This window comes from Mobula hypostoma, chromosome 12 (assembly GCF_963921235.1).
Source record: "Mobula hypostoma chromosome 12, sMobHyp1.1, whole genome shotgun sequence".
NCBI lineage: Eukaryota > Metazoa > Chordata > Chondrichthyes > Myliobatiformes > Myliobatidae > Mobula > Mobula hypostoma.
In genome coordinates this window covers 102,282,391-102,301,251 of record NC_086108.1, presented here as the reverse complement: position 1 = coordinate 102,301,251, position 18,861 = coordinate 102,282,391, and the positions used below count along the sequence as shown (strand labels likewise).

Below are 18,861 nucleotides of genomic sequence, written 5' to 3'. Positions count from 1 at the left end.
ACTATATCCTGGAATGGTTCTGGAAGACTGGAAAATTGCAAGTGTCACTCCACTCTTCAAAAAGAGAGAGAGGCAGAAGAAAGTCTTACCTCAGTGGATGGGAAGATGTTGGAGTCGATTATTAAGAGTGAAGGTTTCAGGGTACTTGGAGGCACATGATAAAATAGGGAAAATCTTGCCTGACAAATCTATTGGAATTCTTTGAAGAAATAACAAGCAGAGTAGACAAAGGAGAATTGGTTGATGTTGTGTACTTGGATTTTCAGAAGGCCTTTGACAAGGTGGACACATGAGGCTTCTTAACAAGCAATGAACCCATGGTATTACAGGAGAGATTCTAGCATGGATAAAGCAGTGGCTGATTAGCAGGAGGCAGGAGAGAATAAAGACAGCCTTTTTGAGCTGGCTGTCATTGACTAGTGGTGTTCCACAGCAGGCTGTGTTGGGACCAATTCTTTTTACATTATATGTCAATGATTTGGTTGATGGAATTGATGACTTTGTTGCAAAGTTTGCAGATGATATGAAGATAGGTGGTTATAAAGCAGGTAGTTTAAGGAAGTAGGCTACAGAAGAACTTAGATTTGGAGAATGTGCAAAGAAATGGCAGATGGAATATAGTGTTGTGAAGTGTATGGTCATACACTTTTGTAGAAGAAATGAAAGGGTTGACAATTTTCTAAATGGAGAGAAAATACAAAAGAGTGAGATGTAAGGGGACTTGGGAGTCCTTATGCAGGATTCCCTAAAGATTAATTTGCAGGTTGAGTCTGTGGTGAGGAAGGCAAATGCAATGTTAGCATTCATTTCAAGAGGACTAGATGTAAACAGAAGCATGTAATGTTAAAACTTTATAAGGCACTGGTGAGGCCTCACTTGGAGTATTGTGAACAAGTTTGGGCCCCTTATCTTAGAAAGGATGTGTTAAAACTGGAGAGGGTCAACAGAAATTAGGATTGACTGGCTTGTCATATGAAGAGCGTTTGACGACTCTGAGCATGTATTAACTGGAATTCAGAAGGTTTGAGTGCTGCCCTCATTGAAACCTATGGAATGGTGAAATGCCTTGATAGAGTGGGTGTGGAGAGGATGGTTCCTATAATGGGAGAGTCTAAGACAAGAGGATGGAATTCTATGAAATTTGTTGCCACGGGCAGCAGTGGAGGCCATGTCATTGGGTGTATTTAAGGCAGAGATTGATAGGTATCTGAGTAGCCAGGGCATCAAAGGTTATGGTGAGAAGGCGGGGGAGTGGGACTAAATAGGAGAATGGATCAGCTCATGATAAAATGGCGGAGCAGACTCAATGGGCCGAATGGCCTACTTCTGCTCCTTTGTCTTATGGTCTTATGGTCTAACACCGGCTCAGAATAGAGGGGCATGCTTTTGGAATGGAGATGAGGAATTCCTTTAGCCTGAGAGTGGAGAATCTGTGGAATTCTTTTCCACAGGCAGCTGTGGAGATCAAGTCTTTATGCATATTTAAGGCAGAGGTTGATAGATTCATGATTGGTTAGGGCATGAAGGTATACAGGAGGAAGACAGGAGATTGGGTCTGAGGAAAATTGGAACAGCCATGTTGAAATGGTAGAGCCCTCCAATGGGCCAAATGACCTAATTCTGCTTCTATATTTTTTGGTCTTGTGCTGATCGGGGCAAGTAATATTTGCACCATTATCATCTCCAATGCAGAAAGAATGTCAAATCACATACATTTGACATGTAATGGCATTGAGGGAAGAAGAAAGATTGGCTCTATTTCTCAAATGTATATTGAGACATAGAGTGTTATGAAACATAGAGTATAATGCGTTATTTGTGTCAATGATCAATACAGTCTGAGGATGTGCTGGAGCAGCCTGCAAGTCTCGCCATGCTTCCGGTGCTAACATAGCGTGCCCACAACTTACTATCCACATGTGGAATGTGGGAGGAAACTGAGCACCCAGAAAAATGGGGAGAATGTACTAACTCTTTACAGACAGCAGTGTGAACTGAATGCCAATCACTAGCACTGTGAAGCAATATGCTAACAGCCCCTTCTGATATTGAAACATGCACTCTCAATCTCCTAAAGTTATCGATGACCATTGGCTTAACTGGACCAGTCACATAATTGGCATAGCCCTGAGAGCAAGTCAGTGGTTAGCCTTTCCACCATCTGCATGGCACAAATCTGAAACATGATAGCATACTTTTCACTGGCATTGATGAGTGCATCTCCAACAGCTCTCATGATCCAGGACAAAGCAGCATGATGAATTGTGATCCATGAACCATCCTAAGCATTCAATCACTCGACCAGTTGACAGAGGCTGCAATGCTCTCTATCTGCAGAGTGAATTAGAGTTACTTGCCCAGGCTATTCTGAATGGATAGAAAATTGGCTTGGTAGTGGGATTTGGAGGGTGATCGTGGAGGGAGGCCTGTGCTGCAGGGTTTGGTGCTGGGTTTGCTGTTGTTTATCATTTACGTTAATGATTTGGTTGGCATCGTTTGTAAGTTTGCGAGTTTATTCATTTATTTATTTAGCAATACAATGAGGATTAGGCCATTCTGGCCCTTCAAATCACATCACCCCAGTAACCCCTGACAAACCTGATTAACCCTAACCTAATCACGGTACAATTTACAATGACCACTTAACATACCCAGTATATCATCAGAATGTGAGCACCTGGACAAATGAAATGCATTCCATGATGTACGGAGGACGTACAGAGACTCCTTACAGAATGACTGCAGATTTGAACACTGAAATCTAGAACACCCTGAGCTGTAATGATGTTGTGCTAGCCGCTACCCTACCATAGCACCCAAGTTTAAGAATTTACAGGAGGCCAGTATAGTTTGTAATGACACCAATATTGGTTTTTTACTGGATAGTGAAGAAGGTTGGCTAAGATTACAACAGGATATAGATCAACTGGGAAAGTGGACAAGGGAATGGCAGATAGAATTCAACTCAGACAAATGCAAAGTGTTGCTGTTTGGGAAGTGAACCAGGGCAGGACCCACTCAGTAAATAGCAGAGCCCTGGAGAGTGTTATAGAACAGAGAGACTGAGGGGACAAGTATGTAGTTCCTTAGAAGTGGTGACATGGGCAGACAGATGATGAAGAAGTCATTTGGGACATTTGGCTTCGTTGATCAGGGCACTGAGTACAAGAATTGGAACAGCATGTTACAGTTTCTGGCTACTCCCTTTCTCTTTGCTATATTGTACGATTTCGATCAGAGTGGACTGGCTCTGTAGCAGCAATCAGTGAATGACAGCATTAAATTGAACTGAACTAAACTGAATATTCCTTGACTGTTTAATAACTCTCTGGTTTGATGTTGTATATTCTGTGATTTTCACTTGTTTTTTTTGCCATTTGCGTTTTTGTTCCTGTTTTTGTGCATTGGGTGTTTTCTTTTCTTTGGATGCCATGGTGTTTCTTTGTTTCATGGCTCTCTGTAGTAAGATGAACCTCAGGGTTGTATACTGCATACATACTTTGATAATAAATGCACTTTGAACTTTGGGTTGTACAATGTTGGTGAGACTCCATTTAGAAAATTGTGTGCAGTCCAGCTTGCCTGCCTATAGGAAATTTTTCTTTCCTTCTTAACCAGATTTTCTACCTCCTTTGTACACCATGGTTCTTTTACCCTACCATCCTTCCCTGCCTTAATGGAACATATCTATGCAGAATGCCGTGCAAATGTTCCCTGAACTTTCGCCACATTTCTGCCGTGTATTTCCCTGAGAACATCTCCCAATTTATGTTCCCAAGTTCCTGCCAAATAGCATCATATTTCCCCCTACCCCAATTAGATGCTTTCCCAAATTGTCTGCTCCTATCCCTCTCCAGCACTATGGTAAAGGAGATAGAGTTGTGATCAGTATCTCTAAAATGCTCTCCCACTGAGAGATCTGACAACTGACCAGGTTCATTTTCCAATACTAGATCAAGTACAGCCTTTCCTCTAGTTGGCTTAACTACATATTGCATCAGGAAACCTTCCTGAACTCACCTAACAAACTCCACTCCATCTAAACCCCTTGCTCTAAGGAGATGCCAGTCAATATTAGGAAAGTTAAAATCACCCATCACAACAACCCTATTATTATTGCACTGTTCCAGAATCTGCCTCCCTATCTGCTCCTCGATGTCTTTGTTACTACTGGGGGGGGGGGTGGTTCTATGAAAAACACCCAATAGAGTTATTGCCCCCTTCCTGTTTCTGACACCCACCCACAATGTCTCAGTAGACAATCCCTCCATGAGTTCCTCCTTTTTGGCAGCCATGATACTATCCCTGATTAGCAATGCCACTCCCCCACCTCTTTTGCCTCTTTCCTGTCTCTTTTGAAACATCTAAAGCCTGGCACATTAAAGTCTCTGTGATGGCCATAATGTCATAGTTCCACATATTGATCCACACTCTGTGTTCATCCGCCTTGTTTATGATACTTGCATTAAAATAGACACACCTCAAGCCATCTGGCTGAGTGCATCTTTGCTCTATCAGCTGCTTATCCTTCCTCACAAACTCCCCACAAGCTGTCTCTACTTTTACGCCATCCACCCCTCCTCTACCACTTCAGTTCGGTTTCCACCCCGCTTCAAATCTAGTAATAACCCTCTCCAACAGCATTAGCAAACCTCCCTCCCAGGATATTGGTTCCCACTTGTACTTTCACTCCTTCCCCAGGAAAGGTTCCAATAATCCACATACAGTAGGTACATGTAACAATTTGCCAGTTGAAGGTGTAGGGGTGGATAGAAATACAACATTTAGAAGTCATTTATACAGGTCCTTGGATAGGTAAGCCTTGGAGAGTTATGGGCCAAATGTAGGTCAATGGGAATAGCTCAGTTAGGAAATTGGTCAGCATGGAAGAGTTGGCTTGACGCTATCATTTGAATGTACCCGGGCATTCCATGGGGTTAACTATCATTTGTTTCTAGTACAGTTCTGTGGGTTATGAGCTGTATTAAGACCAATAATGTCCTTTTATTTTCTGCTGTAGATGGGGCAGGTTATGTGAGTTGGTAGTTTATGAGGTGGTGCTCCTGCTGTTTCTTCTGAGCCTCTGCATGCTCTCAGTACCATCCAAAATGGTCATTCTCTAGTCCAGGGGTCCCCAACCTTTTTTGCGCTGCGGACCGATTTAATATTGACAATATTCTTGCGGACCAGCCGACCGGGTCGGGGGGCGGTGTTCAAGTACGGTTAAACTCACCTCAGCATGTCTTTTACAGTTAGGGTTGCCAACTTTCTCACTCCCAAATAAGGGACAAAAGTAGCAGTCAAATCCCGGGACACTTTACCCCAGGAAAGACTAACATGACCATGAAGCCTTGCGCAGGCACCTGTTGCGCATGTGCCGATCTTTTTCCCCCACAAATCGGTGTTGCCTTCATCTTCCCGACTATACTGTACATACATTATTTCTACTTTATATAGGCTGTGTATTTATCATATCATTCCTGCTTTTACTATATGTTAGTGTTATTTATTTTTGGTTTTATGTGTTATTTGGTATGATTTGGTAGGTTATTTTTTTGGGTCTGGGAACACTCAAAAAATTTTCCCATATAAATTAATAGTAATTGCTTCTTCGCTTCACGCCATTTCGGCATGAAACGTTTCATAGGAACGCTCTACCTTAGCGGGGGAAATACGGGACAAACCAATTTAGCCCAATATACGGGCCAGCAAATACGAGACAGTTGGCAACCCTATGTTCAAGTTCAACAGTGCGTGACAGCGAATGAGGAAAGTTGCAGTTGATTCATATCGTTTCCTCGCGGCCCCGTAGCACATGCTTTGTGGCCCGGTACTGGTCTGCGGCCCGGTGGTTGGGGACCGCTGCTCTAGTCTGAGTGGTTATAGACCAGGCTTTGAAACCATCATTACATCTTTTCCTTCTGTTTGGAAATCTCTTCTTGTAATAAAACTTGGAAGAGAGAGTCTTTGTTGGGAGCCTAGTATTGAGTATGTGAACAGCCTGCCTACCTGTCAGAACTGGCTGGGTGTAATTAGAATGTCAAAGCTATGTATTTTGGCTTAGAAGAGGATACTGCCACTGGTTCATTTATCTTCAAAGTTAATTTGGAAGATATTATGGAGGTAACATCCTTTTGGTTCTTTATTTACCTGTTGGAGGTAGTCCAGCTCTCAAAAGCACATTGGAGAGCAGGGATTACTGCTGTCTTATAGGTGGTTGGATTTACATATCCTCTTCAGATGGCAAGATACTTTACAGGTGCTCAGCAAAGACATCAATGATGAAATTCACAAAGGTGGTGGTGAATTTCATCTTCAATGTCTGTCTTTATTGATCAATGGATCCCACGATAAGAGAAGCTCTTCATGTTTTATAGATTTTTATTGTGGAAATAAAAATAAAAATAAATAAATGAGGAATAAATATCAAGAACTAGATATAAAGAGTCCTTGAAAGTGAGTCCATAGGTTGAGGGAACATTTCAATGAGGGGGTGAATGAAGTTGAGTGGTTAACCCCTTTGGTTTAAGAGTCTGATAGTTGACAGGTAATAACTGTTCCTGAACCTGGAGGTGTGAGTCCTCAGGCTCCTGTACATTCTTGCTGATGGCTGCAGCAAGAAGAGAGAATGCCCTGAGCAATGGAGATCTCTGATGATGGATGAGGTTTCCTGTGACAGCGTGTCATGTAGATATGTTCAATGGCTGGAAGGGCCTTACCCATGATGGACTGAGTTGTATCCACTACTTTTTGTAGAGTATTCTGTCCAAGGGTATTGGTGTTTCCATACCAGGTTGTGATGCAGCCAGTCTATATACTCTCCACCACATATCTATAGAAGTTAGTCAAAGTTTTAGATGTCATGCTGAATGAACAAACATCTAAGGAAGTAGAGTCCCTGTTGTGCTTTCTTCGTAAATGCACTTGCATGCTGGGACAGGACAGGTCCCCCAAAATATTAACACCGAGGAACTTGAAGCGGCAAACTCTCTCCACCTCTGATCCTTGGATGAGGACTGGCTCATGGACCTCTGGTTTCCTTCTCTTGAAATCTATAATTTTTGGTCTTACTGACATGGAGTAAGATGTTGTTGATATGACACCACTCAGCTAGATTTTCAATCTCTCTCCTATACGCTGCTTTATTACCACCTTTGATTTGGCCTATGACGGTGGAGACATCAGTAAACTTGAATATGGAATTGGAGCTGTGCTCAGCCGCACAGTCATAAGTATAAAACGAGTCGAGCTAGGGGCTAATCACACAGCCTTGTGATGCATCTGTGTTGATAGAGATTATGGAGAGGATGTTGTTACCAATCCAAACAGACTGAGGTCTGCAAGTGAGGAAATCAAATATTCAATTGCACAAGGATGTATTCGGGCAAGGTCTTGGAGATTATTGTTTAGTTTTGAGGGGGATGATGGTGTTGCATTCTGAACATCCTGCTGTATGCGTTCTTTCTGTCCAAATATTCTAAAATATTACTAAAATTATGTTTCCTTTAGGAGATGATAACTTCAGCCTCATCTTTCCTGTATGCTGCCACTAAACAGCGAGCTTATTTTCGAGATGTGAAAATTTTATTGCCCATCACTTGGATATCACAACCACATTATCAAAGACCAACTACACAATCCTATGAGAAGGTAAAAGCGGAAACAATAGCACTGCTGGTTCCATCATTTTATTATTTTCAACATCTATTCTGTTATCCACACTGGGACTTAATGCTTGTATGTTCTGTGGCATAAAGCTTAATGTATAATACCATTGGAATCAGATCTATTATTACTTACATATGTCACGAAATTTTTTGTTTTGCTGCAGGAGAAAAAAACCGTTACAATAAATAAATAAATAACATAAAAGAGGCATAACGCTGGATTCATGGGCCATAAAAAAAATCTGATAACAGAAGGGAAGAAACTGTTCCTCAGACACTGAGTGTGTGTTCAGGCTCCCCTACACCTCTCTGATGGTAGTAATGAGACGAGGGCATGTCCTGTATGATGAGAGTCCTTAATGATGGATGCTGCATTCTTGAGTTATCACTTTTTGAAGATGTCTTCGAAGCTGAGGAGTTAGTGCCCATGATGGAGCTGGTTGAGTTTATAACTCCCTGCAGCTTTTTCTGATCCTGTGCATTGGTGCCTCTATTCCAGTCTGTGGTGAAACCGATCAAAAAGCTCGTGATATATCAGTAGAAATCTTTTGTGTTCTTTTGAGACATACCCAATCTCCTGAACTCCTAATGAAATATAATCATTCGCATGCCTTCTTCAGCATTTTTCTTTATCTTACGAACAAAAGTTAAGTCATTTACTCTATTGAATCATGATTAAATTTAATCTGTGAAGTGATGGCTGTCTGTGACATGTTGTCATATAGCTTTGTTATATGACAAAAGATATCAATCTCAGATGTAAAATTAACATTTGACCCTTCAATTTGCATTCATAGAAAAGAATTTCAGAGTTGTACCATCACTTGTATATAAATGGGTTTCCTTCCAATTTTTAGATGATGAGATTGATCCGAGAACAAATGGGCATATGTCAACATACAGAATTGGTCATTTAGAGTTGCAAAGTGAAGAGCTGTTTGTTTGTTGTTGAGATTGTGAAATCTCTGCAAGCCTTTAAAGTTGTAGGTATGTTTCCCTTAATAGTTTCAATTCCTTGAACCAAATTTGGATGTGATCAATATCTAGCAATACATATTGGCTTAAAATGATAATCCAATGAAAATGTCATTAATTTTTTATTATTTTAAAAACTTTTTTATTATTACACACTCAGAAAAGGAAGTGCCTTTAGTGGGAGAGTCTAGGACTGGGGGCACAGCTTCAGAATACAAAAACATGCTTTTAGAACAGAATGAGGAGGAATTTCTTTAGCCAGAGCATGGTGAATCTGTGAATTCATTACTACAGATGGCTGTGGAGGCCAAGTAATTGGAAAAATTTAAAGCAAAGGTTGATTAGTAAGGGTGTCAATGGTTACGGAGAGAAGGCAGGACAATTGGGTTGGGAGGGCTAATAAATCAGCCATGATTTTTAAAATTTATTTAGCGATACCGCATGGAGTAGACCCTTCTGGCTCTTCGAGTTAGCCTGCCCCAGCAATCCCACAACCCTAACCTAATCAGGGGACAATTTTACAATGATCAATTAACCTATCTGGAAAGACTTTGACAACCTGGAAAGATGGCAACTGGGGAGGGAAGGGTTAGTAACCAAAGCCGTATCTTCTGTGAGAAAGAAACCCAAAGCAAGCTACAGATCATCGAATGGAAACACACCCGTTGGGGATCCCGAAGGGGTGGATTACTACCCCAACCTGACTGACCCAAGGTCAACAAACCAGGCAAATGGAAAATTGATGATGAGTGTCGGATGCATTTGTGGGAAGATCTGCAACAACAACTGAGGCTTGAAGATTCACCAGTCCCAAATGAAATGTCTGTTGGGTGAAGCAGCCACAAAGTGCATAGGGAGAGCACATGGTGAGATGCAGAAGGAGCCTGGCCCGGAGTCTCACCACTGGTGCTGGAGCTTCCATGTGTTGCTGCAAACCCATACAGGCAGAACTTTTAAGAAGGCTCAAATAAAATAGCCACAGACCTGCGAGATGACAGTCTAGGGTCAGTTTGACAGGATGCTGGATGCAACACCGAAGGGAGACGCTGAAAGATGACTACAGGCTATGACAGCAATCATAGTCAACTTTGCTGAGGAAAGGTTTGGTGCAGTGGAACAGGAGTCATCCAGAACACAATACACTATGAACCAGAGAGCGAGGAAGATGCACAAAATTTACCAGGAAATGAGGTGCCTGAAATGTCGGTAGAAGGCGGCCAGTGAGGAGTAGAGACTACTGCTGTAAAGCTGTGTAGTACCCTCAGGAAGAGGCTTATGACTCTGTGCAGAGCTGAGTGCATAGAAGATGCTACAAGGTGAGAGCTAGGAGGTGAGCAGCTTTCATAGACAATCCGTTTGGGGTCACCAAACAACTACTGGGTCAGAAGCTAAGTGGGACCTTGGTATGCTCAAAGGAGGAACCAGACCTACATATCCAGACCACATATGGTGACTCCATCAGAAGAAGCAATCTGTAGCACCGTGATAGATCCACCTCCACTCAGCACTGAATTCAACAGCAGGGAACCACTCCTGAAAGAAGTGCAAGATGTAGTGAGGAAGGCAAGTTCTGGTTCTGCACCAGGACTGAGTAGAGTCTTGCACGAAGTCTATATACACTGTCCTTGACAACTTAAAAGACCATGGAGGATACTGAGAGTCACTTGGAGGAGAGGGAAGGTGGTTAAGCAGTGGAGATTTGCTGATGGAAAGCAGATCCCAAAGAAAGAAGACTCCATGAACATTGACCAGTTCAGCATCATCTCCTTGCTCAGTGTCGAAGGAAAGATCTTTTTCAGCTTTGTCACAAGGCTCCAACAATGGCTACATCAATAAATCTGTGCAGAAGGGAGGTATTCCAGGAGCGCCTGGGTGTTTGGAACACAGAGGAGTGGAGACCACTCATTCGAGAGCTGCAGAGGAACAGAGGAGAGCTGGCGGTGCTCTGGCTTGACCTGGCCAATGCCTATGGATCAATCCCCTACAGGCTGGTGCAGACAACCATGGGCAAGCATCATGTTCCGAGCAAAGCTGCAAACCTCATCCTGGGTTACTACAACAAATTCAGAAAGAGAGGCTCATCAGGCCAAGCTACATCGGGGTGGCACAGGCTGGAGACTGGAGTCATCACAGGTGGTACCATCTCTGTGACCCTCCTTGGTCTTGCAATGAATATAACTGCAAAGTCTGCCAAACTAGAGTGCCGTGGTCCCCACTCCAAGTCTGGTGTATGGCAACCACCAATTAGAACTTTCATGGAGCCTGTGGCTGGAACCAGGTGGACTCTGCAAGGAGTGGAGAGCTCATCAGCTGGGCAAGGATGAGTTTCAAGACCACAAAATCAAGATCATTGGTGCTGAGGAAGGGCGGAGCACAGACAGATTCTGCTTTAAGACCACAAGATATAGGAGCAGAATTAGGCCATTTTGCCCATCAAATCTGCTCCACCATTTCATCATGGCTGATTCAATTATCCTCCAGCTCCAATCTTCTTTTCTTTCTTTTAAAATCTTTTTATTAATTTTCCAAAATTATAAACAAAATAACAATGTTAATACAGAAAGATTGGAATAATCTTTTTAGAACTTTTTTTTTAGAACAGCACAGCACAGTACAGGCCCTTCGGCCCACAATGCTGTGCTGACCCTCAAACCCTGCCTCCCATGTAAGCCCCCACATTAGATTCCTCCACATACCTGTCTAGTAGTCTCTTAAACTTCACTAGTGTATCTGCCTCCACCACTGACTCAGGCAGTGCATTCCACGCACCAACCACTCTCTGAGTAAAAAACTTTCCTCTAATATCCCCCTTGAACTTCCCACCCCTTACCTTAAAGCCATGTCCTCTTGTATTGAGTAGTGGTGCCCTGGGGAAGAGGCGCTGGCTTTCCACTCTATCTATTCCTCTTATTATCTTGTACACCTCTATCATGTCTCCTCTCATCCTCCTTCTCTCCAAAGAGTAAAGCCCTAGCTCCCTTAATCTCTGATCATAATGCATACTTTCTAAACCAGGTAGCATCCTGGTAAATCTCCTCTGTACCCTTTCCAATACTTCCACATCCTTCCTATAGTGAGGTTACCAGAACTGGACACAGGACTCCAAGTGTGGCCTTATCAGAGTTTTATAGAGCTGCATCATTACATCGCGACTCTTAAACTCTATCCCTTGACTTATGAAAGCTAATACCCCAAAAGCTTTCTTAACTACCCTATCCACCTGTGAGGCAACTTTCAGGGATCTGTGGACATGTACCCCAAGATCCCTCTGCTCCTCCACACCACCAAGTATCCTGCCATTTACTTTGTACTCTGCCTTGGAGTTTGTCCTTCCAAAGTGTACCACCTCACACTTCTCCGGGTTGAACTCCATCTGCCACTTCTCAGCCCACTTCTGCATCCTATCAATGTCTCCCTGCAATCTTTGAGAATCCTCTACACTACCTACAACACCACCAACCTTTGTGTCGTCTGCAAACTTGCCAAACCACCCTTCTACCCCCACATCCAGGTCGTTAATAAAAATCACAAAAAGTAGAGGTCCCAGAACAGATCCTTGTGGGACACCACTAGTCACAATCCTCCAATCTGAATGTACTCCCTCCACCACCACCCTCTGCCTTCTGCAGGCAAGCCAATTCTGAATCCATCTGGCCAAACTTCCCTGGATCCCATGCCTTCTGACTTTCTGAATAAGCCTACCGTGTGGAACCTTGTCAAATGCCTTACTAAAATCCATATAGATCACATCCACTGCACTACCCTCATCTATATGTCTGGTCACCTCCTCAAAGAACTCTATCAGGCTTGTTAGACACGATCTGCCCTTCACAAAGCCATGCTGACTGTCCCTGATCAGACCATGATTCTCTAAATGCCTATAGATCCTATCTCTAAGAATCTTTTCCAACAGCTTTCCCACCACAGACGTAAGGCTCACTGGTCTATAATTACCCGGACTATCCTTACTACCTTTTTTGAACAAGGGAACAACATTCGCCTCCCTCCAATCCTCCGGTACCATTCCCGTGGACAACGAGGACATAAATATCCTAGCCAGAGGCTCAGCAATCTCTTCTCTCACCTCGTGGAGCAGCCTGGGGAATATTCCGTCAGACCCCGGGGACTTATCTGTCCTAATGTATTTTAACAACTCCAACACCTCCTCTCCCTTAATATCAACATGCTCCAGAACATCAACCTCACTCGTATTGTCCTCACCATCATCAAGTTCCCTCTCATTGGTGAATACCGAAGAGAAGTATTCATTGAGGACCTCGCTCACTTCCACAGCCTCCAGGCACATCTTCCCACCTTTATCTCTAATCGATCCTACCTTCACTCCTGCCATCCTTTTTTTCTTCACATAATTGAAGAATGCCTTGGGGTTTTCCTTTACCCTACTCGCCAAGGCCTTCTCATTCCCCCTTCTTGCTCTTCTCAGCCCCTTCTTAAGCTCCTTTCTTGCTTCCCTATATTCCTCAATAGACCCATCTGATCCTTGCTTCCTAAACCTCATGTATGCTGCCTGCTTCCACCTGACTAGATTTTCCACCTCACTTGTCACCCATGGTTCCTTAACCCTACCATTCTTTATCTTCCTCACCAGGACAAATTTATCCCTTACATCCCGCAAGAGATCTCTAAATATCGACCACATGTCCATAGTACATTTCCCTGCAAAAACATCATCCCAATTCACACCCGCAAGTTCTAGCCTTATAGCCTCATAATTTGCCTTTCCCCAATTAAAAATTTTCCTGTCATCTTTGATTCTATCATTTTCCATGATAATTATAAAGGCCAGGGAGCGGTGGTCACTGTCCCCCAGATGCTCACCCACTGAGAGATCTGTGACCTGACCCGGTTCATTACCTAGTACTAGATCTAGTATGGCAATCCCCCTGGTTGGCCTGTCCACATACTGTGACAGGAATCCATCCTGGACACACTTAACAAACTCTGCCCCATCTAAACCCTTGGAACTAATCAGGTGCCAATCAATATTACGGAAGTTAAAGTCACCCATGATAACAACCCTGTTATTTTTGCACCTTTCCAAAATCTGCCTCCCAATCTGCTCCTCTGTATCTCTGCTGCTACCAGGGGGCCTATAGAATACCCCCAGTGGAGTAACTGCTCCCTTCCTATTCCTGACTTCCACCTATATTAACTCAAAAGAGGATGCTGCTACATTACCCACCCTTTCTGTAGCTGTAATAGTATCTCTGACCAGTAATGCCACCCCCTCCACTTCTTCCGCCCTCTCTACCCCTTTTAAAGCACTGAAATCCGGGAATATTGAGAATCCATTCCTGCCCTGGTGCCAGCCAAGTCTCCGTAATGGCCACTGTATCATAATTCCATGTATGTATCCAAGCTCTCAGTTCATCACCTTTGTTCCTGATGCTTCTTGCATTGAGGTACACACATTTCAGCCCTTCTACCTTACTGTCTTTACACTGTTTATTCTGCTTCCCTTTCCTCAAAGCCTCTCTGTATGTTAGATCTGGCTTTACTCCATGCACTTCTTTCACTGCTCTATCGCTCTGGGTCCCATCCCCCTCGCAAATTAGTTTAAACCCTCCCGAACCATGCTAGCAAACCTACCTGCAAGGATATTGCTCCCCCTCGAGTTCAGGTGCAACCCATCCAATCTGTACAGGTCCCACCTTCCCCAGAAGAGATCCCAATGATCTAAAAATCTAAAACCCTGCTCCCTGCACCAACCCCTCAGCCACACATTCAACTGCCATCTCCTCCAATTCTTACCATCACAGTCACGTAGCACTGGAAGCAATCCTGAGAACGTCACCCTTGAGGTCCTGTTCTTCAGCCTTCTGCCTAATTCCCGAAACTCACATTTCAGAACCTCATCCCTCTTCCTACCTATGTCGTTGGTCCCAACATGTATCACGACTTCTGGTTGCTTTCCCTCTCGTACCAGGATGTCGTGCACCCGGTCAGAAACATCCTGGACCCTGGCACCTGGGAGGCAACAAACCATGCGGGTGTCCTTCTCACGTCCACAAAATCTCCTCTCTGCTCCCTTGACTATAGAGTCTCCAATGACAACAGCTCTCCTCTTCTCCGTCCCACCCTTCTGCACCACAGGGTCAGACTCAGTGTCGGAGGCCCTGCCACCGTAGCTCACACCTGGTCGGTCGTCCCCGCCAACAGTATCCAGGATGGTAAACTTATTATTCAGGGGAGTGGCTACAGGGGTGCTCTGCACTACCTGTCCGCTCACCTTCGCTTTTCCCCCTCTGACTGTCACCCAACGACCTACTTCCGACAGCCTAGGTGTGACTACCTCCCTGTAGCTCTCATCTATGACTGCCTCATTCTCCCTTATGCGTCGAAGGTCATCCAGCTGCTGCTCCAGATTCCTTACACGGTTTTCCAGATCTCCCAGCCGTATGTACTTCTGGCAGATGTGACTCCGTGGGAGAGGGGCATTCCCCCAAGACTGCCACATCTCACATGAGAGGCACATCACCATCTCAGAAGACATTGTAAATACTAACTGCGAGCTAGCTTGTCTTCCGCCTCTTCTCGTCGAAGCCTCTCGAGTCAAAGCCTCAAATCTCCTCTTCTTCACTGGCCCACTCACGCTCTGGCCGCTTTCTTATTGTTAATAAGCATGACTGTAGTAAAAATGCACCCGTATCTCGAAGGTCCATCTGCTGGTGAGTCAGTATCCTGGCAAAAGCTATACCATGAAGATCAAAGGACACTCCAAGCAACGCCTCAAAAAAGTTATTGAAAAGCACAAGTTAGGTGATGGGTACAAGAAAATTTCGAAGACACTGAATATCCCTTGGAGTGCAGTTAAGTCAATTATCAAGAAATGGAAAGAATATGGCACAGCTGTTAATCTGCCTAGAGAAGGTCATCCTCAAAAACTGAGTGACCGTGCAAGAAGGGGACCTTTGACAACTCTGAAGCAGTTACACGCTTCAGTGACTGAGATGGGAGAGACTGCGCACACAACAACTGTTGCCTGGGTGCTTCACCAGTCGCAGCTTTATGGGAGAGCGGCAAAGTGAAAACCGTTGTTGAAAAAAACGCATATGAAATCTTGGCTACAGTTTTCCAGAAGGCTGACATTCCAGAAGAGAGACTGAAGTCAGCTGGAAGAACGTTCTATGGTGTGATGAAACCAAAATTGAGCTCTTTGGCCATCAGACTAAACATTATGTTTTGCCTAAGTCGAACACTGCACATCAAAAACACCTCATCTCTACCATGAAGCATGGTTGTGGCTGCACCATGCTATGGGGATGCTTCACTACAGCAGGCCCTGGAAGGCTTGAAAAAGTAGAGGGTAAAATGAATGCAGCAAAATACAAGGAAAGCCTGATGCAGTCTGCAAGAGAACTGCCACTTGGTAGAAGATTTGTTTCCCAGCAAGACAATGACCCCAAGCATAAAGCCAAAGCTACACCGGAATGGCTTAAAAATGACGAAGTTAATGTCCTGGAGTGGCCAAATCAGGGTCCAGACCTCAATCCAATTGAAAATTTGTAGCTGGACTTGAAAAGGGCTGTTCCCTCATGATCCCCATGCAATCTGACAGAGCTTGAGCAGTTTTGTAAAGAAGAATGGGGAAAAATTGCAGTGTCCAGATGTGCAAAGCTGATAAAGACCTATCCACACAGATTCAAGGCTGTAATTATTGCCAAAGGTGCATTTACTCAATACTGACTTGAAGGTGGTGAGTAATTATGCAATCAATTATTTTGTGTTTAAAAACTGTAATAAATTTAGACCAATTTATCGAAAATTGTTTTCACTTTGTCACAAAAGAGTCTTTTCTGTTGATCAGTGTCAAAAAGCCAAGTTAAATCAACCGATTCAATGTTGCTAAACAATAAAACATGAAACTTTCAAGGGAGGTGGTGAATAGTTTTTATAGGTACTGTGTATTTGTAACCCTGAATTTTATGAATTTGTAACTTTTGTGAAATGTAATGTAATGAAATGGAGTCTAAGAAATCCCAAGGTACTTTGCTGGTTTGCATGGAAATCTTACAAGTGTGTTTGTGTTATCTGGGAGCAAACTACTTTCTTTGATGACAGCCAATTTGATTTTTGGCCGAGGGGATATTTTGCGGAGCAAACAGGATGGAGCTTCTGAAGGTCAAATGTAAAAACAAGATAAGGATGAAGGTGACAAAGGAATGTAATGCTATGGAATGGAGAAATCTAATCACTGCTTTTGTAAAAAAAAGTATAAAAGTTCTTCGGCTGAAACAGAACATTGGAGCTATATTTCCAGATGAAACTTTGCTGGAAATATATCACCCCTTGCAAGTAAAATAACACATGCATTAATAATGTGATCCACTCTGAAGTTGTTCTAGTTTGTTTCTTTATATTAGGAGACCTAGCTGAACAGTACACGACACTTTCCCCACCTATGCAGGTTGGACAAGGAATTTGCTCACCAGAGATCACTCTCCTTTTCATGGCCTGCTCCAAGCTCACTATTGCTTCGTGTCCACTGCTTTGGTAGATCTCTCTTCATCCACAGCTGCTCTCACTTCCTCCTGGATGAGTCTGCGCTTTTTCCTTCCCTTCGCTGAGTCATACCTTCCCAGGCCAACTCCTCTTCAGCTCACCACTCGCACCGGGACATTGTGGCACAGCCGAGATTCAGCCTGCTGCACAGTATCTTCCACTCTTCACTTCCTCATTGTCTTCACAATGACCCCTGCCTAGGCCACTTTCGGGTCGCTAGACTCCCTATATTGCATCACCTCTCTGGCTTTTGTCACCTTAAACTCTTCCTCCAAGCATTTCAAGGGTAGCTGCAGATTGGTGCTCTTTCCATAGAGGCTGCTGCTGCTGAGAGTCCTGGTCAATCCTAGCTGCCTCCAAATGAAAGCTGTTGACCTTTCTCTGTAGGGTCTGGACAGTGGGTTTGGAACTTCATGTACTAGCAGTGACCAAAGAATCCTTGGTCGGATGAGGTGCAGGTATAGCCATGCCTTGAGCTTGCCAGGTAGTCCTGACCAGTCAACTGCTTTCAGCCAACCCTCCAGTTCCTTACAGGTTGCCTGGATTGATGTTGTGTCTTTCAGGCCACTGTCAAACACCCTGCCAAGGCTCTTCACTGGCTTTTTAGAGATGGTTGCAAAGAGTATTCCTGCTATGCCTTGGGTCTGTATTCCTAGAATTCAGAAGAATGAGGGGCGACCTCATTGAAACCTATCGAATGGCGAAAGGCCTTGATAGAATGGAGAGAATGTTTCCTGTGGTGGGAGAGTCTAAGACCAGACGACATAGACTCAGAATAGAGGGGTGTCCTTTTGGAATGGAGATGAGGGGGAATTTCTTTAGCCGGAGTGGTGAATCTGTCCAATTCTTTGCCACAGGCAGTTGTGGAAGCCAAGTCTTTATGTATATTCAGGTTCTTGATTTGTCAGAGTATGAAGGGATACGGAGAGAAGGCAGGAGATTGGGGAGAGAAGGCAGAAGATTGGAGCTAGATTGCCCTCTTAGTCCACTACTAATTGATATTGCCTTGGAACCGCTAGCTATTGCTATTCGTGACTCCCCTAATATATTTGGCATTACTCATGGAAATGAGACACATAAATTATCACTTTATGCAGATGATTTACTATTATATATTTCTAACCCGAGGAAATCTATTCCGGCAGCATTAACTCTGCTTGCTCAGTTTAGTAGTTTTTCTGGTTATAAATTGAATCTTGGGAAGAGTGATCTTTTTCCATTAAATATGCAGGTTCCCATTTATAGATGTTCTCCATTCAGAGTGATTACTGACTATTTTACTTATTTGGGAGTTAAAATTACTGAGAGACATAAGGATTTATTCAAGTTCAACCTTTTACCGTTAATTAGTCAGGTTAAACAACTGATTACTAAGTGGTCCTCAGTGTCTCTATCACTGATTGGCCAAATTAATGCTATTAAAATGATTATTTTACCTAAATTCTTATATTTATTTCAAACGATACCAATTTTTATTCCTAAATCCTTTTTTGATACTATTGATTCTAAAATTTCTTCTTGTATATGGCAGAACAAAAATTCCAGATTAAGGAAAAAATATTTACAGAAATCCAAGAAAGTTGGTGGTTCAGCACTGCCTAATCTAAGATTCTATTATTGGGCAATTAATATTCTATATGTAATATTTTGGACACAAGATTGGAATATAATTCCAACTCCACAAGGCTACTATGTA

At 43.4% G+C, this 18,861-nt stretch overlaps 1 protein-coding gene across 1 annotated transcript in view; it reads left to right on the top strand.

Moving 5' to 3' along the window:
• LOC134355041 (calcium-activated chloride channel regulator 1-like) overlaps nucleotides 1-18,861 on the top strand; it is a 62,761-nt gene that overhangs the window by 3,985 nt on the left and 39,915 nt on the right. The window contains 1 exon segment of the mRNA XM_063064714.1: nucleotides 7,510-7,650. Coding sequence (XP_062920784.1) covers nucleotides 7,510-7,650 — 141 coding nt within the window.